We start from the raw sequence: 21,959 nt of genomic DNA on the forward strand, positions 1-21,959 counted from the left end.
CTCTGAATCAAGATTTCTGATTATACATATGTAGAAATGTAGTTCTTCATGAGTCATACTGAGGAATTTCACCAAAATTGAACTGAGAAGAAAAAGGGTAATGCTACTTCTCAGAACATCTGTTGACATACTGCTCTCTCTGCATGCCTCAGTTTTAACCAGTCATGCTTTCTGAAATGGTTCAGACAAAATGACATGTCTGTAATTCTTTGCCTGGAAAAGTGTATATATTTTTAAAGTCTATGGTTTATTTCATGTTTGAAATTCTTTTTTCTTTTCTCTCCTTATTTTATTGGCTTCATTATTAACATTTCCTTTACTTCTTATCTTACTCTGTCTTGTTCCATAATGACTTTCTTGTTTTAGCTAAGTATTTGGTGCAAGCACTCATTGTATCTTTCTGTTGTGCCTGTGCAGTTTCATTGATCATATCCTTCTATTTTCCTTTCAGTTTGAAGCATATGGAGATACTGTCATGCTTTAACAATGAGTGAATGAATGTATGAATGAATAGATATGAATTAATAACTTGTCTTCCTTGTTTTGACATTTTATGGGTGTTGTTCAGTGTGGTAGGGTAATATGATCTAGGTCTCTCTAATTTAGAATATGTATTCCTCTAATAGAGTTGTTGTACAAAATCCTACTGGCTGAGCAGCCTAAGTAAATGGGGCTTATTTTCTCTTAAGTTCCAAGAAGTCTGACATGAAAGTGGAATCGTGGGAGGAGTCTCAGATTTTTGCTATGAAAATCTCATAAATATTAGCATGCTATATATTGAATATTATTTAACAATGTAGTAATATTATGTGAGCTAAGCTCTATCCTGCTTATGAATTTCTCTTTGGAAAATATCCAGTTTAATCTATACACCCCAGTTTGTATTGTTTTTGTAAACTAAAATTATCACATTTGACTTTTCTTTTTGCCTTGTAGGGCGAAAGAAATCCATAAAAGGCACTGTGAAGAGAAATTTGTTATTGATACACTCATCTTACAAAAAGGCTGTGAAAGACTTGAGGAGGCTAAAGCAAAAGTTGAATTTATTAAGACATATTATACCTCTAAGCCTCACAAAAAGAATACTAATGCAGCAATGCTAGATCATATCTGATGATAGCTGTGAATTGTGATCACTATTTTCACTTAACAGATCTTGAGATCATACTTGGAAGCCATGCTCTACACAAGACAGAGCTGGGGATAGCCATGTTCAGGATTAGAGATAAGATCTCCCCAAGTGCTTCTGATACTTACTACAATGCAAATCCTGTTGACTTCGTACTCATGAATGGTCACTATGTATCTATGCACCCAAGAGGAGATCAAAGCTGTATGACTCCTTCATGCTAAACTCCTCTAAAGAGTGCAGATTTTCATCGCTCTAACAATGACAAGTTGTAAAGCTACTTTCAATATTCTTTGGTAATTTTTTACCTTATTGCCAACATTTACTAAAATATATGCAGTAAAACTTTAATTACCAAATTTCATATATTGAAATATATTTCCTGTTTATCTTATTAAAATAATTTTTAATTTTTTTAAGTTTTCAAAATAAAAGTTTCACCAATGTATCAACTACTTATATTAATAAAAATTAAAAGACATATTATGGAAATTGAACATGCTACCATCATCCTTGAAGACAAACCTGTGTTTAGTTTTGGTGTGTTTGTGCTTTTAGCAGAGATATGAGCATGGGGAAGAGAAAAAAGAATCAAAAGGAAAATGTATAAAAGTATATTACAATAATCACAGACTATACAGAAATGGCACTAAGTGTTTCACACTGGTGGTAGAAAATTTGAAAAATAGGAAACATTGAAAATGTAAAAATCTCTTGTTTAATAACCTTTCATCATCCAGGACAATAAACTCAATGATGTCATTGTGACATCATTGGGTAGGGTACTGTTCAAATCTCTCTCTAATTTTTACCAACTATAGTCACAGGCATTAATTGTAGTAATATTTCAGGTGCTCTCTGGTTTTATAAGTCTATTACTTTATAAAAATGAAGTGTATTACAAATGCAATTCTTCATGTGTGCTTCAATGCTGGACAATTATCAAACGTGAGTATTACTTTCAAAAAATGCTAGTGATTTATTTAAGTCCACAGAATGAGTTCCACTGTCCTGCTAATTAGCAGATGAGTAACATGCAATTCATTTGGTATTTTAATCATTCTGTAGAGTTGATACAGAAAGCCACACAGAGCAGTCTTCCATAGCAAATGAATAAATGAGCAAATGTCTGTTACTCTTGTTTTCTATTCACTTTTGAAAGTTATATGCCTGTGTTATATATTTAACAAAATAGTAATCTTTATCAGTTAGTGTTATTTTAAGATATAGATGTGGCATGAAACCTGTATCAAACAGCATGGTATTTTGACAAAGTGAGCATTTCCTGAATGTCAGTCCATAGAAGTGGGAGTGAGTATGCTTTTCCATTCACAGAAGCTTTTGTTAAGTCTGTAGGCACTATTTGATAAATGCTCATTCATGTGATGGATTAAGAACAATTTATTCATTTTGGTATTGACATTGACTATATATTTTTCTCTTCTCCCATTCTATATCTTAGAGTTCTTAATCTCATAACATACACCCAATAAATTCTTGACCAGTTCTATTCAACTCTGAGCTAACAGGGAAAGAACATTCTACTCTCTAGGCCTCAAGTGCTTCATACTAAAGTGGATAAATCACACACACACACACACACACACACACACACACACCACAGAATGCTTTTTCTGTATGTATGTGGTGTCATTATGTGCTGTCTTAAGTTGGTATCATTATTCCTCACTGTTCACAACTTGAAGAGTCTCAAATCTGTGTCCTATGTCATATCTCTAGTACTAATGTCTCTGATATTTACAAAGTATAAGCATGATGTCCTTCATTTAAGGCCTGAAAACATTTTAAAGTACATATTAAAATTAAAGTTCTTTGTGTTTCACATCTTCCTCCCTCCAACACTCTGAGCCTCCAGTACTTCCCAGCATCATACATATGCTTCACGAAACCCAGGACCCACACAGGAGGAGGGAACTGAGTCCTGAATGCTGAGCTATGACTTCCATATGGGTGCCATGTCTTAGTCACACACACACACACACACACACACACACTAACACATACGTGTGCACACGTGAAATATTGTAAAAATATTGGTAACTGTCTTAAAAGAATAAATCTCAAAGTTGTGTTAGTTTGCATGTTTGCATTTTCTGGAAGCCTAAAGATGTTTAACAGTTTTTGAAAGTTTTTCTCAGCCATTTGAGTTTTTTCTTTTGAGAACTCATAGTTTTATGTACCATTTTAAACTTGGATTATTTACTTCCTTGATGTGCAGCTTTTTTTTCAGTTGTTTATATATTTTAGATATTAACACTCTTTCAGATATGTACATAATTGTATAATTCAGATGTATATGCAGTTTGTATATAACTGTATATGTAATTGTATATAATTGTATACTTGTATAATTATACATTTTGTATGCTATCACTTTGCAAAAAATGTTGGTGTGGTTTGATTTACAGAAACTCTATAGCTTCATGTGGTCTTATTTATTAACTGAGTAACTATTTTACTAGGTTCTAAAAGTTATTCGGTTAATTCATTCCTAAGAGTCTGTAGTGACTCCTTTTTTGTCTTGTAGTAACTAAGAAGGCGATCATTTCCCTTAGGAAAGGAAATGTATGTTTTGGTTTATGTAAAAAAAATGCTGTAGAACAGAAATACCTTTCTGAAGGAGTAGAGACTGTCAACATTAGGAGTGTGTAGGTGGCTTTTGTCAGATTATTTTTGTTTCAGATTGTCCCCATTGTGTAACCTGAATATCACTCTTTTTGAGACACACCACTGACAAAATCCTATTTTTTCATCTCATAACAATAATAATAACAAAAATTAGAGAGACCAAATAATTTTATCACAAATTTCTGTTCTATAAGGTCAGTCATGTAAAGTCATCATAATTTGACTTTCTCAAGTTTCAATTACCACATAGTCATCCCTGAGCAGAATAAATATTTTCCTGATACTCACACAGTATGTTTGCTTTTGTCACTTGCCATGTGGTTATCATAGTATCTCTCTTGAAGGTTTTGATAATGCCTATAAAATGCTCAATGTGCAGAACTAGGGCAACAGAATGAGCTATGTGTTTTCTGTTGTCAGTTACCATTTTCTCTGCCATGACCCTTCCAGGCAATGTATCAAATTTCTGCTAATCTAGAGACAAATTAGAATAAAGGTCATCCATGAAGCATTGGACACTCAGCCATAAGGCATGTATCTTACCCAATCCTTCATTCTAGACATTTGTCTATTTGCTTAATCACCTTAGTTAAGCTATAAGACCTTTATGCTTAGGGAATGTATATTACTGTCTTCCTATTCCCATCCTCTCCAAGCAGTGTCTCAATACTAGAATGTTCCTTATTTGTTTCTTACTGAGAGCATCTCTTTAGGATAAATGTGAGCATTGAAGTGATCAAATCAACCTTCTTATTTTGGTAAATTCATCTATCTACCCCAGATTTTCTTTCAGCTATTTATGATCCCCTCTTTGCTAAATGTATGCATTCTTAAGCCATTCAAATCTTATTTAAAATCACTTCCTCTCTAATGATGTCTATCAATCCTACATACTCAGAGTTCTGTCTCCTCATATTGCACTGCAGGTTTTTAAAATACCTTCAGCAAAGTTACCAGTGACTTTGCCTTATTTATATGGAATTTCTAGAAGCACAGGATGATACTGTTTATTATTTTTCTTCATTTGTATTTATTTATGAGAATTTATGTTTGGCCTCTCCCTTTCTCTCTCTCTCTCTCTCTCTCTCTCTCTCTCTCTCTCTCTCTCTCTCTGTCTTTTTCTGTCTCTGTCTCTCTCTGTCTCTCTTTCTGTCTCTCTCTGTCTTTCTCTGTCTCTGTCTCTGTCTCTCTGTCTCTGTCTCTGTCTCTGTCTCTCTCTCTCTGTCTCTCTCTCTCTCTCTCTCTCTCTCTCTCTCTCTCTCTCTCTCTCTCTCTCTCTCTCTGTGTGTGTGTGTGTATGTGTGTGTGTGTGTGAACATGCACCATTTCCTTTCCTGGGGTATGTAGAGGTCAAAAGTGGGTATAGGCCCTAGAACTAGAATATTATGGATGGTTATAAACTACCATGTGGGTATTGAGAAATAAATTCAGATCATAGAGTAACAGTGTTTGTTTTTAATCACCAAGCTATCTCTCCAGTCCTCTCTTCTACTTTAAAAATTATTTTTTAAATTTTTCTTTAAAATTCAATATTTGTATGCAATGCATCTTGATCATATATACCCCTCCCAATCCTAGAAAAGTTCCCCTTGTTAGTTGTTCAAATATCATCTCCCTTCTAATTTTATTCTTTTATTTATTTATTAACTCAGTGAAGCCAGGTATTGCTGCCTATATGTACATGTCGAGGAGACACAAGGCATGGGAAGCCTATCAGTAGCCACATTTTAGTAAATATGACATCTTTTCAACTATGGTTTCTAGGATGCCACATGCTGTACTTTACGAAAATCCTAAATTTTCTTACAGTTTTAAAGATCTATTTTTATTTACATAGATGCAAGGCTGTGTGACTATATGCCATGTGATGGCAGGTTAACACTGCTACCAGAAGACAGTGTGAGATCCCATGGAGCTGAAGTTAGGGATGGTTGTAGGGTACTTGATGTGTGTGCTCAAAACTGAACAGGGTCCTTTGGAAGAGCAGCAATGCTTTTACCTGCTGCTCCATCTTTCTGTCCTTCATCTTTATGTTTTGATGTGAGTTGTTCTCACCATTAATGTTGCTGAGGCTTAGATCTTTCAAAACCTACTTTGAATAAGGGTTTTCTAATGCTTTGACCCACTTCTGGCCTATCATACAAAGGTAGAGGAAAAAAGATGGTAAGTTGGACAAGGGGTTGTGGACTTGTTTAGAAGTGGTACCTTGGGGCGATTCCAATTTCCCTTTGTCTGGAATCAGTTCAGTGGTGTCAGGACGAACAAATCAGCAGCAGTGTCTATCTCACACAAAATGCCAGGCCTCCACTAAATGAGAATGAATCAGCGGGTGCAACCAGGACTAGCCGGGATGCCCGAAGTTCTCCATTATGCCTTTCTTAAGGAACTGAAGATCAGTGAAATTAATGTGCAAGATCAATGGAGTATTACAAAGCTAGCCAAGCAAGCACCCCTGTCACTGGCTGTTGAGTCCTATTTAAACTTTCTCCAAACATCTTTTGTCTTCCCATGGGTCTTGCCTCAGCAAAATACCATGTTAGGAAAATACCTAAGTCTGCATCACATGGCATATACAGAAACTTCCACTTGACACCCCCCCACACTCCCACACACTCCCAAGTCACATGTTGACAGCCAATCTCCAAAGTGATGGAGTTTAGGTTGGAATCTTGAAAGGTGATTAGTTAATGAGGGAGAGAAGCTCATGAATGAGATAAACTCTCTTTTAAGAGAAGTTCTAGGGATGACTTCTGCCTTAAGATAGCTATACAAGCTGGACAACAGCCTTCACCAGGCACACAGTATGGCTGCATTTGACTTTGGACTTCTTGGTCTCCAAGGCTGAGGAATCAAATCATGTTTCCATGCCACACAGTGTGTCATGCATTGTTATAGGTGTGAAAGCATACTGGTCACTAATTCTTGCACATTCCACCTTCTTCCTTGCTCTTCATGTTTCCAGGTTCATGGTATAAGGGGATTATTTTAAACAACACATTCATAATAAAACATTACCAGCTTATTTTCTGGGCTTTTGAAATCTCTTTTCAAAAGCTATTGATGTTCTGTGTGTGTCAGTACATGGTTGGCATGTTGGGTGTCTTCTCTCACCCCACTCCTAGTCTCAGAACCAGGCATGCTCTCCCTGAAACCCTGGCCTTTGGTTTCTTTCCTCACTGAATTCTGTAGACTCCTTGTGATTCACCTGTCTTTATTCTCCTCAAACATGGGGTTACAGGCATGTACTGGACTTTCAGCATGGTATATCATCATCTCATCATTCCTATCATCTCTCATTACCATGATTGCAAAGTAAGCACTCTTACTATTTGGACATCTTTGTAGCCCCTGCTGTTGTATTTCTAACCACACATATTGAACTGGGCCCTTTTATGTCACATGGCCCCAAAGTCAGCACTCAACAAGCTATAACTGCCTTTTCCTCTCAGAACTTATTTTGTGGGTAATCCCCAGCATCCTGTTCAACTTCAACTCTTTAATAGCCATTGTCCTCCAGTCCTGTCTGTCTGTCTGTTTGTTGCTGCTCTGTACAGCCTTATCACCTTGTCATGCCTTCATATACCTTTCCTGCTATTTCTCACTGATCTGTATCCATCTAGGACTATCAATGGCAGTTTCCTCCACCCTCTGCTTCAGTTCTATTATCCTTGTGTATGCTTTGATTGGTTCTGGAGAACAGGGGACTGGTTTGATTGCATTTTCTTACTGTTTCTGTGTTGTGCTTACTTGGAATTGCAATTTGATTAAATACTTTTTTTCACCCAGTAAACTATGGATCCTATGTATTTTTTTAATTGCCTTTAGTTAAGAAAGAGGACTACTTGTAATTACATTTAATTATTATACTTAATTATACTATATACTACTTAGCCCTTGCAATGATTTCAATAACAAAGTGTTATTCTGTAAAACACTTGATTATTTCTATAAAAATATTTTTCCCAGTATCAAGACAACAGGTTAAAGAGTATATTCTGTAGATTCGCAAAAAGAGGACAAAACCCCCACTCTTTGCCATAGGACCTTCAGATGAAAATGTCCCTGGGTAAACTGGTTTGAGTGAACTATATCAACTATGTATCAGTGGCACCAACTTTTGACTTAAAAGCCACATTTATAGAAGAAAAACACCCACTTTCTTTCTTTCCCACACATAAATGAAATCTAAGCCTAAAAACTGACTTTTCTTTCACAATTTTACTTGTGAAAATGTGGTTTCTTAGATAAGGAGAAGACTGATTATGAGAGTTAAGTAAGGAATGAAGTACTTTATCATCATGTTGGAAAGGAAGCCCCACTCTCCCAGCATGCACAGCAGTTAACTGCTCTCTCTTTACCTGGAGTCCTCCTCTCCTCCTCTGTCTCTCTTGCTTCCCAGCCAGCGGGCATAGCACTACAGCATCCCTCCATTAATCCATGGATTTTGGCCAAGAGAGAACCAGGTACCATCTTTCTTTCATGTGAGGAGACCCAGAGCTGTAGCTTCAAAGACCCTTATATGCAAGTTAAACAGCTGCAGCTAATGTGATTAACACAATGTGTGACCTAGTGAGCAGAGCTGTACTGGTGGTCTGTGTCTCTAGACATTACCCTTTTCATCTTGTACTGATAACTCATAAATGTGTCCATTATGATGAATGCTTTTTGAGGTAGTTTGCATGAGAATGACCTCTCTAGACTCATAGACTATAAGAAAGCCCTCACTTAAATACTTTATAAGAGTTGTCTTGGTCATAGTGTCCCATCTGAGCAATATAACAGTGACAAAGACACCTGTCTGAAATGTTCCTTCCCTATGTGGAAAGGACTTTTGGGGTTCATGTGTTTTATATTTATATAAATAAACACAGGCAAAATTGAGCTAATAAAAGATTTAAATAGGGAAAGAAATTATGTAATCACTCAGGCACAAGCTTCACCTCTCATGTCTTGTAACATAGAGGCCTATTGTCCATGCTGGGGAGAAGGGCTAATTGATATTTGCAGAGCATGATGAACATCTGATAAAAATAGAACAATAATGCACCCCAGGGGAACAGGCGAAGCTGGTCAAGAGTGAAAAAGGATTCGGAACTTATTCAATTCCTGAGGATCCCTTCTTCTGGAAAAAAAATACATAGAAATACAAAAGTAAAGTTAGGTAAAAGTCCAACGAAGGGGGCCATAAAAGTGAGAACCTCTAAAGCTTTACACTTAGCATATTTATTACAAATATGTCTTTTCAAACAGAAGACCTAGGGTACATTAAGGAGGAGGACAGCAAGGACTGAGGTGTCTTCTAGGTTTCTCATGGAGAGAAGCAGTCACTGAGTAGGCAAGATCACAGGGCTATAATCAAATGATGAGCACTATCTCTGAAATTATCAGTGCTCTTTAATATTATATTTTAATTTCTGTTGCTGTGGTAAAAGTATCTGACTAAAGTAATTTAGAAGAGAAAGAGTTTTATTAGGTTATAATTCCAAATTACAGTCCATAATTGGGGTTGTAATAAAAAAAATATAAGAAAACTAGTCACATCATTTCTGCAGAGTAAGGCAGAAAGGAATCAATGCATGGATGTTCACCTCTTTCGGTATTTTCACTCAGATGGATTATTCTACATTTATGCAGTTTAGGACTTTGTTATTAGGGAATGTTGATGCCTACAGTGGTCATTTTTCTCAAATTAATTACAACAATCCTTCTGAGACAGGTACACAAGCAAATCAAATGTAGACAATTTCTCATTGAGACTTTCTATTTTTTTTTTTTTTTTTTTGGTTAGGCTGACAAAACTGAGCATTGCAGTTATAGGAATGATAAAATATTTTAACACTTTTAAACTGTTTACTTATTTGTGGATGTGCATTTTCTGGCACGAGTGTGAAAGTCATAGGACAACTTATAGAAGTCATTTCTCTCTGGGTTCCAGGGAAGGAACTTGTGCTATGGGGCTTGGCCTTAATAATCTTTTCCTGCTGAGGCATTTATCAACCCCCCTAATCAAGAAGTACCTGTGGTAACATACTACTATCCCTGGCTTCATGTCACCACTTCTGTCATACTTTCAAATCATATGTACTTAGCAGTCTGAAATAAGTTAAGTAATGCTCAAATATAAGTATAATATGTTTCACTAATTTTTTGTTAATTAAATTTTTAGGTCAGTTTAGAGAGTAATGGGTTTCATTGTAGAGTTTTCATATATATATATGTGTGTGTGAGTGTGTATGTGTGTATATATATGTGTGTGTGTGTGTATATGTGTCTATGTTTCTGTGTATACATGTATATATATTGATGGAGGGAATTCTCACTTTGTTCTAATACATCTAATACATCTCCCTCTCTTACACTCTTCTGTGTTCCCACATACACACACACACACATACATATGAGAGAGATAGAAATAGAGAGAGACTGGGATAGAAAGAGAGGGGGAGAAAGATATCTTAAGAAACGTATACGCATGGAAGGTGTTGCAGAGACTAACTATGGAGCAGAGACTGAAGGAAGGATAAGCCAGCCTGATATAGCTGTCTCCTGAGAGGCTCTGACAGTACCTGACTAATACAGATGTAGAGGCTCACAGCCATCCACTGAACTGAGTACAGGGTCCCCAGTGAAGGAGTTAGAGAAAGGACCAAAGGGGCTGAAGGATTTGCAGCCCCTTAGGACAAACAACAATATGAACTAACTAGTACCCTCAGAGCTCCCAGGGACTCAACCACCAACCAAGGACTATACATGGTGGGACTGATTGTTCTGGCAGCATGTGTATAGTAGAGGATTGCAAAGTCGATGATTAATGGGAGGAGAGGCCCTTGACCCTATGAAGGTTCTGTACCCCAGTGAAGGGGAATGCCAGAGCCAATAAGTGGGAGAGGGTGGGGTGACAAGCAGGGGGAGCGGGGAGGCAACAGGGATTTGTTCTTGTTGTTTTTTGTTTTTTTTTGTCTTTTTTTTTTGAGGGGAAACTGGGATAGAAATCATATGACATGTAAACAAAGAAAGTATCTAATAAAATATGTACTATATATATTCATAATATTATCAGTACTTATACAATCTATGAACTATTAACATTTTAAATGAAGGTATTTCTATCCATTTTTTGGTAATGCTGGATTGTGTAATATTGCTTGTTTGGTCAAAACACAGAGAAATTGCTGTATTTAAGTGGTTGATGTCTGCCCCTGTACATTTTGTCTGTTGTTTCACAGTCTTGCCATACTGAGAAGTATTATTCTCCTGAATTTGCCTTTCCTGTTCTCCTTGTAAATGACAAGTGACAGCCTTTGTTCTCCAATTGCCTTTTCTTTGAAGAGAGATCACCTTATTTGTATGGTGCCCAAGCCCATTCTGAGGAGATAAGAGCATTGGGGACCTCCTTTTACTAATGTACTACACAATCCCCAGTGTGGTTAATTTCACCCTTGTGGTCAGAAAGAGATAATGTCCTTCACTACCATAGTGTTACCATAGACACTAGGAAGAAGTTGATACTCTGTGCTTTCTGAAATGGATGCATTACAAATCATTAACAATCTTATCTCCCAACAGTCTTTCCTTCATTTTGTCCTTCCTTCCTTCCCTCCCTCCCTCCCTCCCTCCCTCCTTCCCTCCCTCCCTCCCTTCCTTCCTTTCCCCCTTTGTTCTTTCCTTTTTCCCTCCTCTCCCTCCTTTTTCTCTCTCTCTTTCTCTCATCTTGAGACCAGAATATTCATACTTACACAGTATGAAACCACTGCACTTTGGAAAGGGCATCTCAACAGATTTGATTTTCTTATATACTTTTGCTTTTTGAAAAAATAGATGAGTTGCTTCATTAATTTCTTGGTATCTCTGCTTCTCCTCCATATGGCATGACTGGCAGATGGAGACAGAATTGCTCATATATAAAAGGAGAGGATCCAACTACAAATATATCACAAGAACAGCAAACAAAATCTCGTGATTATTGGACAGTAAAATGACAAAGCCCTTCTTTGTCTCATGTAGATGGTTTTCAATAAGCCCACCATGGCCAAATTTGTTTTGTAAGTGGAAAATTTCTGACTTTCCTGGAAAACATTATTAAAAATTACATTTGTCCAATACCCACTATGTGTTGTGAAATCAGGTTGGGTTAAAACAAAGGTAGAATAAGGTTTAAGTTTTTTGCTGAAATGTAAATAGTAGTTTTTAAAATGTCACACATTTGACTATAGGTTGAACATATATAGGACAGAGGATTTTCGTGTATGCACTCTACATCCTCATTTTTATTCTTACCTCTAAAAATTTCTGCAAGGCCTTCCTAAGTAGGACTATCTCACTTATCTCAATAAGTATTAAGTTAATCCATTGCAATCAATCCACCCATTTATCAAGAAGGAAATGAATAATTTCTGAGCCCCTCTATACATAAGCGATAGAAATCAAAGCATTATAAGGCACCAGCTCTTCTTTTTTCCATAAAATAAAACAGAAAGGAAAGTGGTCAGATTATACATGGCCATGAAATGATAAGTGGCAGGTGAAGCAAACCCATAACACATCCCAAGTAACTAATAGAATTATTGTATACAGTTAGAAGTGTGGCACTTACTCCTCACGCCTTAATCAATGCAGTGTGCCTCTCTCCTCCAGCTCTGCAGGGTCCTAACATCCACAGTAGTTGCTGAGATATAATCCTAGATCCCACTGCTCCTTTACTATCATCTAAAGTCTATAGTTTATTCCCACATCCATACGTTTTAAAATCTGCAGTGCATGCTTCCAAGACTGCTTCAGGGGCCTTCACATGTGGCTTGCATGTATCATGGTTCATAGCAGCAAAAGAGTGAAAAGGAAAACAAACCAAAACAAATCAGAAAGGCAACTCTTGCTTGTGGAATTGATTAGTGGGTTTGATTAGTCAATACTGCTAAAATGTCGATCCTAACCAGATTCAATAAAACCTCCATTCAAACGTCAATATTTCTCTTGAAAGAATCAGAAAAATGATTGTGAAATTTATATGGAACTATACAGAGACCGAGTCAGGTACCAAAAGCCATCTGAGAAAAAAGAAACATGGGCCATAACTCTGACAGACTTCATGATATAAGAGGAAGTCTTAACAGTGAAAGTAGGCCACTGGCCTGGAAGAGATACATGGACATACTGAGCACTTGGTCCTTCTCCTTTGAATTGTTTATTAACAATAAACCGCAATTACACAGAGGAAGAAAAGACAGGTAAATCATTCTCTTTATTGGAATGAAGGAGTTTTGCTATTAAAATTTATGATTTATGGAATGTGTGAGAATTTGATAGAAAAATGCCTAAAGGTCAAAGAAAAGGAATAAATCCTGTGTCTGAATACAACAACCATACAGGAGAGAGGAGGTGGCAGGGAGCATATCGGAAAGCTGTACATCTCATTGGGGGAAACTTGAGGCTATTTGTACTTTTACAGTAGTACAGAGACAGTGGAGTTAGCTCAGTTGGTCAGTTTCCTGCTGTGTCAGCGCAAGGTCCTGAGTTCAGTTCCTGACATTCTGCTAAAGAAATTCTGTTTGTGGTGGCACTACTTAAAATCTCAGCACTGGGAAATGGGACACGGACATTCCTTGAGTTTTCTGGCCAAATGACCTACTTGGTGAGCTCCCTGCCTATAATGAATATATGGATGATGCCGGAGGGACAATATCCAAGGTTGTGCCAGGTCTTTACATGTGGTTATACACTTGTACAAATGGCATGTACATGTCAGAGAAAGAAAAGCAGACGGTAGCTCGGTCTCCACATGTGGGGGTACACATGTATTCATGACATGTGCATGTCAGAGAAAAGCTAGTAGGTAGCACTCATTTGCTGATGTCATGGAGTAGATGGAGAGCATACAGAAAGGCAGCGGGGTAGGCTGGGAACTAAAGAAGCTTTCCTGTGTGCTAAGGAAATGGAAAAACATCATAGACTTTGAAGTAAGAACATTTTGTGTTCTCTCCCTTGATAGTATATCTTTCCATATTGCCACTGTTTTCTTTTCTTTTCTCTTCTTTTCCTTCCTTTTTTTTTCGGTTGGTTTTTCAAGACAGGGTTTCTCTGTATAGCCCTGGCGTCCTGGAACTCACTCTGTAGACCATGTTGGCTTTGCACTCAGGAATCTGCCTGTCTCTACCCCCGAGTGCTGGGATTAAAGGCATGCGCCACCACTGCCTGGCATTGCCACTGTTTTCTAAGCATCACTTAACCAATGTGGAACCTGTAAGTATGATGATTTACTTTAATTGTCAAAACAACCTAGAACTATCTTGAGAGCTAATCCTAATGAAGGGTTGTCTATATTGGGTTGGATTATAGGCATGTCTGTGGAGGATTGTCTTGGTTAACAGATGTGAGAAGACACAGCTCACTGCAGGCGAGCGGGTGAACACGTATACACTCGTTTGTCTCTACTTTGACTGTGGATGTGGTATGACTTCCCGGAAGTGATGTACTGTAACCTTTTCTTTATTTAATTCTTGTTGTCAAGGCATTTTATCAGAGCAACAGAAGCAAAAGTAGATCTGGATTAAATCTGAATTTACATGAGACCAATGTGAGCCTCCTATGCTGGCCGGGAGACATCCTCTGAAACCATTGCTTTACCTGTGCAGACCAAAGTGATTTTCCTAATGTCAGAAATGGCATTACAGTGAGCACTTATGAACAGATTCTTTACTATGAAAATTAAGTTTGGCATTTGACCTTGGACATTTATAATGTGTTTCTCTTGTACACCACATGCTTCTGAGAGTACTTGTCACAAAGAATTCATTAGCATCCTCAATCATTACTGAGGGCTACAGAAAAGTATCTATCGCTTTTTCTTCCACAGAGGGCCACCTGAGATAGCACATACAATTGAAGGGTGATTAATGGTATCATTAGCAAGCGGTGCCAGGTAGGAATTAGAAAAAAATAGAGAAGAAAATATTTTCTGTATTATAAAGGACTTGGTCAAGTAGAAATAATACCTAAAGATGCTCATAACATGAAATAAGGTGTATGAACTTTAGTGTGAAAAGGCAGGGTTTAAATATCATAAAGATAACTTATATTCTTCCTACTTAACCTTGCTAAATGGTTGGTCAGAAATTATCTCACAGATATTTTGCAGATGACCTTGTTCTTCTTGAGGTTAAAAATATACACATAGACATTTTTATTTCAGAAGGTCATAGCAATACATTTGCGTATAACTAAAAGCATCAGCAATCTGACTGTGAAGAATAACTACACATGACTCAGAGAAGGACTTGTTTGGCATCGGTTGTTTTCTTCCTTGTCTAGGGGAGTCACGTTTGTTTGTCTTGTGTGCTTTGTGTAACTAGCTGAGTGTCCACAGAAAACCTGCTTCTAAATGAAACCTGAGGGCATTGGAAATGGAAACCAGCAACACAGTGAGTTTCATGAGGCACAAAGTATTTTCTATACATAAAATCAAGTTGTTTGAAAAGCACAAAAGGAAAGAAAATGATAGGAATGTCAAGCTGCTGATCATAAGAGAGACCAAATATACCCTTCACCATCACAGTGTCTTGTAGCATCCATGGAACATCACTTTGTTCCTTCATTGACTAAATGGGGGGTAATTTTTACGATTCGTTTGTCCAATTCTGTGACATAAGCTCTGTGGTTAATTTAAATCTCAGGACATCTTCATCAACCTGGGAGACCGGTAATTCTTAAAAGAGGAAATAGAATACATTAGTCATTTTTATGCTAAGGAAACAAAATACCTCAGAAAAGCAGATTTATTTTGGTTCAAGCTTTGATAGGTTTTGATTTGAGGTCTTCTGGATTTACCACAGTGGGCTTTCAGCAGAGGCAAGCCTTCTTATGGAAAGTTCTCAATGCATCTTGACCAGGAACCTCAGAGAGCCCGGGGGTTGATGGGGAATGGTTTTCAAATGCTTATTCTCAATGACCTGCCTCCTTCAGCTAGGTCTTATCTTCTATAGTACCACCACCTCTCAAAAGTTGATTTAAATTAGAATCTTTTGGTGGACTAAATTCCTGATTATGTCATAGCCCTTACAATCTATTAGAAATGACATACAGACACACCCAGGGCATAATTTCCTGATTTCCTAGGCACCTCTTATTCTAATGAAGCTGATAAGTAAGATTAAACATTATAATGAAAGTGATAAACATCACAATAAAAATTATTTCTCTAAGTCCATTTAATCAGATGAAATGAGTAAAGAAATTATCCTAACCTTCCAGTGTGTTATCAAATATGCATGGACCCACCTATAAAGATGCTTTGAAATGATTCTTAACTTGGCATTTGATATTTTCCCACTTTAAAATCCATTGCAACACAAAATCAAAGAGCACATGCAGATCTCAGCACTCACAGGATATTCCTGGCAAGTGCATGGTGGTAGAAGAGGCAGAGATGAGCTTTGCTCTACCTTTGAAGGCTATAATCCGGAAAACAACGTTCAACATCTTCCTCTTTGAAAAAATTCTTTCCTCTGATCCCTGAACTTGGCTACTCATATTTTAATTAAAAGCTTTTCTTCAGTGCACTGAGGATTCTCAGTCCTAGAGAACAGCTTATTAGATATGATCACGCCATCAAATCAGACATTTTTCTGCCAACTTTCCTGTATACACTTGCGTGTGAAAATACACTCACTTTAAAATATATTTTGGATTTTATCAAAGGCTTATCAGTATCTAATGAGATAACCATGTAATTTTTTTCATTCAGTTTGTTTATATGGTGGATTACATTAACAGATTTTTGTATATTGAACCATCCCTGCATCCCTTGGATGAAGCCCACTTGATCATGATGGATGATGTCTTTGATGTGTTCCTGACCGGTTTGTGAGTATTTTATTGAGTATTTTTTTTTAACCACTGTTCCTAAGAGAAATCGGTCTGAAGTTCTCTTTCTTTGTTGAGTCTTTGTGTGGTTTATGTATCAGGGTCACTGTGGCGTCATAGAATGAGTTTGGCAGTATTCCTTCTGTTTTTATTTTGTGGAATAGTTTGAGGAGTATTGAAATTAGCTCTTTAGAAAGTATGCTAGAGTTCTGCACCAAAACCACCTGACCCTGGGCTGTTTTGGTTGGGAGACTTTTTTTTTCATTTTTAAAAATTATTATTATTCTTTAATTGTTTTTTTACAGTCCAGTTGTTATCCCCCTCCTAGTCTGCCCTCCTATGGTTCCTCATCCCATTCCTCCTCCCCTGTCCCAACTCCCCAGCCCCACAACACCAGACCTTCTCACTCCCTGGGGCCTCAAGTCTCTCAGGGACTAGGTGGATCTTCTCTCAATGAGTTCAGACCAGGCAGTCCTCAGTATATGTGTTGGGAGCCTCAGACCAGCTAGTGTATGCTTTCTGGTTGGTGGCTCAGTGTCAGAGATCTTGGGGGGGTGGGTGTCCAGGTTAGTTGAGACTGCTGGTCTTCCTGTGGGGTGGCCTTCCTCCTCAGTTTCTTCAAGCTATTCCCTAATTCAACAGGGTTCCCTGTCTTCTGTCCATTGGTCAGTATTTGCATCTGACTCTTTCAGCTGCTTGTTGGACCTCTCAGAGGGCAGCCATGGTAGGCTCCAGTTTGTAAGCACACCATAGCATCAGTAATAGCATTAGGCCTTGGAGCCTCCTCTTGAACTAGATCCCAATTTGGGCATGTCACTGGACCCCCTTTCCTCAGTCTCTTCTCCATTTTTGTCCCTGCTGTTCTTTTAGACAGGAACAATTCTGAGTCAGAGTTTTTGACTGTGCGATGGCAACCCATCCCTCCACTTGATGCCCTGTCTTCCTGCTGGAGATGGAAGTTCCCTCTCCCCACTGTTAGGCACATCATCTAAGATCTCTCCCTTTGAGTCCTGAGAGTCTTTCACCCCCTAGATCTCTGGTGCATTCTAAATGGTCCCCCTACCTCATTCCTTCCAAGTTTGCCTATTTCCATTCTTTCTGCTGGCCCTCAGGCTTCACTCCTTTCCCTCCCTAATACCTGATTGTGTCCCCCTCTTCCCCTCTTCCCCTCTTCCCCTCTTCCCCTCTTCCCCTCTCCCCCTCTTCCCCTCTTCCCCTCTTCCCCTCTTCCCCTCTTCCCCTCTTCCCCTCTTCCCCTCTTCCCCTCTTCCCCTCTTCCCCTCTCCATCAATTCTCTCCCTCCCTCCCTGTTCTCCCTTCCAAGTGGGATTGAAGCATTCTCATTTGGACCCTTTGGCTTGTTAACTTTCTTGAGTTCTGTGATTGTATTGTTGAGTCCTGGATATTCTGTACTTTTTGATTTGGGGGAGGGGAAATATCCCAAAAGCTATGGTCTGGAAGTGGAATATCTTCTACTAGCTGAGCTGTCTTGTCTACCCTCAGTGTGAGAGGAAGTGGCTAGCCTTTCATGACACTTGAAGTGCCATGGTAGGGCTGATTCCAAGGGTACTCCTACTAGCCCAGAGGAGAAGAGGAAGGGGGAAGTCTTGTGGGAGAGGTTAACCAGGAAGGGTATCAGTGACTGGGATGTAATGTGAATAAGTAAAAGGGAATAATAAAATTAAATTTAAAAAATAGTTTTGAAAACTGTTAGTTGACTGAGTGTTCTCACTATGGTTTGACTGTTACACTTCTTACAGGTTCCTTGGGAAAGCAAAGACATCATGCATGATGTGAATGTCAACCAACATACAATCGTCAATGTTATTGTTATGATAGGGGAATGACCATAACCTTTGCCCTCAAAGGTTCAAGATTGCTTCTGAAAGGAAAATGTTTATACAAAACCTTGACAAATCCCAGAAATGCTTTCATGAGTACTGTCTGCCTGCTGATCTAATAATTGAAGTGCTATCAATTGTGCAGTGACTGGATTTATGATGCTCAGGATGTCTAGCTACATAATGACCAGCAAATAAAGCTGACATGTTCTCATGATTCCATTTTAAGTGAAAGATATATCCAAAGGGTGATTTTAATTTAACCTGTTGAACAGAGACAAACTGGAGGCTGCTAGGAAGAGAAAAACTCAGACTTCACCCTCTCAGAACAGGAATAGTCTCTGCATCACCCTCCGACTCACTAACTGCATCACCCTCTGACTCACCAACTGCTTCACCCTACGACTCACTAACTGCATCACCCTCCGACTCACTAACTCCCCAGGGTGCCTCAGGACACTGTTTTAACCATATTATTTTAGGATCTAGTCCTTGAAGATGAATTATAAAGATGGGTGTGAGGTGACCAGTATGGAGACTGGTGTATTAAGACTTTGTGTCCTGGGAAATTACTTAGAATATTACCTTGTAATAAGACAAGTATAATAAAGTTATCAAGAAAGTGTAGTGTTTTGATTGCAATTGATTTCCTTTGTTGTTCCTAAAACTTATCAGGGATCCTCTTAGGTAGAAACTTCTCACTTCCTGTATTTTCATTCTGTGATAATCACTATCAAAAAGCATAGGGGCTATAGATAAACCAGCTTGACGTCACCTTAGAGATAGAAGCCATTTTGTTATAAGGTCAGAACAAAGTTTGTCTAGTGCTGCTAAGTCTTTACCTTCCTAAAAGCAAAACCAGATAAGAAGAGATAAGAAGGAGCAGTCAAATGGAAAAAACCAGCCCAGGCTAACTTTGGCCTTGGGGCAGCTGGCCTCTCAGGCCAGATTTTGAAGTCAACCTGACAGTCACTGTCAGGGACCACCATATATATGATATATATTCACACACACACACACACACACACACACAGTTTTGAAAACTGTGTGTGTGTGTGTGTGTATTATGTAGCATGTGTGTGTGTGCTTATGTGTGTTATGTGTGTATAGGGCCACAACTATTCACACAAAAATGTAAGATATTGTCCTTTGGTAAAGCACAGTGGCCCTACTGAAGTCTGTCACTTTGCCTCAGCAAGTTTCTCCCTCAGCATCATGGATCACTTCCTATTTGATATTTTGATGCAAAAGGAGGAGTTTTGATGACAGACCTTGCTAGATGCTAGAATGTTATGTGAAATGATTTCTAGATAGCCTTTGATATCTACAAATATGCGTGTGATTTTCATCACCAGAAGAGCCAAGTCCTCATGGAATCAGGCTACTAAACTAAAGGTCTAGATGAAAGTGGCTAAAAAGGTGTCAAAAAACAAAATAGTAGGAAGATGATGGATAAACAACAAGGAACTCAGAATAAACTCAGCATCTTTAAGTCAGCATTTCCTTGAAACAAGGATACTGACTTTGGTGATGTGCAGAAGTCTGATGTTGTCTCTACAGAATTGCATGATAGGATTAAAGCACAGATACTTTGATACATAGGTGCTGGTTATTGGTAGCAAACTATGCAAAAGCTAAGGAGTGGCTCCTGCTGCTGGATGAAGGTGGAGCATCAGTGGCTGGTGTTTCCTGTTAAATTCTACAGGGCCTACAGCACACCTCGTCTAAAACCCCAACTACAATTTCAATGTTTCTAAGGGCTAATAAAAATGCAATTCAGTTTAGAACTAAGTTTAAACCCTAATCTTAAAAGCCAATAGTGTTTTATAAACTGTCAAAAAATTAGTAGTTGAGACTTGCAACCTCATAGGAAGAACAATATCAACCAACCAGACCCCTCCCCCAAAGCTCCTCAGGACTAAACGACCAACAAAGAGTATACAGGGGTATACATGGCTCCAGCTGGATATGTAGCACAGGATTGCCTTATGTGGCATCACTGAGAGGGGAGCCCTTTGGTCCTGTGGAGGCTTGATGACCCAGGACAGGGGAACGCTAGGTTGCTGAGGCAGGAGTGGGTAGGTGCTCAGCCCTGAGCAATCTGTTCCTGTTTAAAACCAAAAGCAAAACATATTCCTTCCAACCAGCTTAGGAGAATAGTGACAACTAAGACAATATATTTATTCCAGCTGTCATAGGAGTCATGAATTTCTGGATTAAAAAAATAATCTATTGCAGTTTTTGAAAAGTCTGTAGTTCTTGGCCTAGGGATTCCTGAAAAAATTCTGGGAGCTTTTGTTTGGTTGGTTTTTGTTTTGATTTTTGTCATGGATTTAGTTATTTTTGGAGTCAGAGTTTTTCTATGTGATGGAGGCTGGCCTTGAACTCACAATGCCCCTGCCTCAACCTGCTTATGCTGCAATTATAGATGTGTACCATGATGCTTGTCACAAGTTCGTAACTCCAAAATTATGCTCTATGGTGAGTACCCTCATAGAGGCAGTGGGGAGGGTGGATGGGGATAGAGGGCTTGTGGAGGGAAACCTGGGAAGAGGGATAACATTTGAAATGTAAATAACTAAAATAACCAATAAAAATGAAAACCAAAAAAAAAAAGACTTGTGGGTTGATAGTCACAGTTTCAAAATGTTATTTACTTACAGGGAAATCCTTTGTTTAGCCTATGTATGTTTTCAGAGTTAAGCTTAAAGAAAATAGTTAAAGCAAGAGTTATTTAAAATCATCTAAGAAAGTACTTAATAGATGGCCCTCAAAACTTTTCAGAGATCTGCTGAATATGGCATTTTAAAAGCTTAATGGAAAAACTTTCCTGTGATTGACAGGGATGCAACCCCAGGAGGCAGCTTCCAAAGAAGACAGATGAGGCACAGCCCTGGATTGTGGTGTCACTAACCACTGAGACGACCTGCCCTATGCCTTGCCTTCTGCCAAGGCTCTGCCCCATCTGTAGACACTGTAGGGTTACATATTTTGCCTATTTTGCATATGGTCAGTTTTGCCAGTATTCCTTCTCGACATTAAAATCTCTTAGGCTTTCTGAATCTGGCAGCTCATAGCCTATGCTTCATTCTGCTCAGCATGACAGATGAAGGCTGACCTCTGCCCCCCAGGAAACTACTACTATAGCTGAGGGTCACCATCCAGGTAACAAGTCTGTCTGTTTGGAGTATATATTCTGCTATAATTTATCCTTCCCAGATCTCTGATGGCATTGATGGCTAACACAGCTTTATCAGTTTAACAGCAGTCGCCTGGTGAATTCATCGCATAAGGCCTGGTCTTCCTAGAGCTCTTGGGTCTCCTGGTGAGAAAGGAAACTCACAGGCAGGTTTGCTTTACTAACAAGCTTCATGTTAAAGGATAAACGTATCTCAGATGTAACTTTTAGTATTTAAAGGAACATGACTTGCAAGGACTGCTCTTCGTAATCAACTGCCCATGTCTCATGGTAAATAATAAATAAA

General features: G+C 38.5%; 1 protein-coding gene across 2 annotated transcripts in view; it reads left to right on the plus strand.

Annotated features, from left to right (window-relative positions):
• Lrriq3 (leucine rich repeats and IQ motif containing 3) overlaps nt 1–3,553 on the plus strand; it is a 92,680-nt gene extending 89,127 nt beyond the window's left edge. For both annotated transcript variants that reach the window (XM_031375951.1, XM_031375952.1), the window contains one exon: nt 937–3,553. In XM_031375951.1, coding sequence (XP_031231811.1) covers nt 937–1,114 — 178 coding nt within the window. In that variant the 3' untranslated portion in view covers nt 1,115–3,553. The remainder of the gene's footprint in view (nt 1–936) is intronic.
• The last annotated feature ends 18,406 nt before the right edge of the window (nt 3,554–21,959 follow it).

Source organism: Mastomys coucha, unplaced genomic scaffold (assembly GCF_008632895.1).
Source record: "Mastomys coucha isolate ucsf_1 unplaced genomic scaffold, UCSF_Mcou_1 pScaffold16, whole genome shotgun sequence".
Taxonomy (NCBI): Eukaryota; Metazoa; Chordata; class Mammalia; order Rodentia; family Muridae; genus Mastomys; species Mastomys coucha.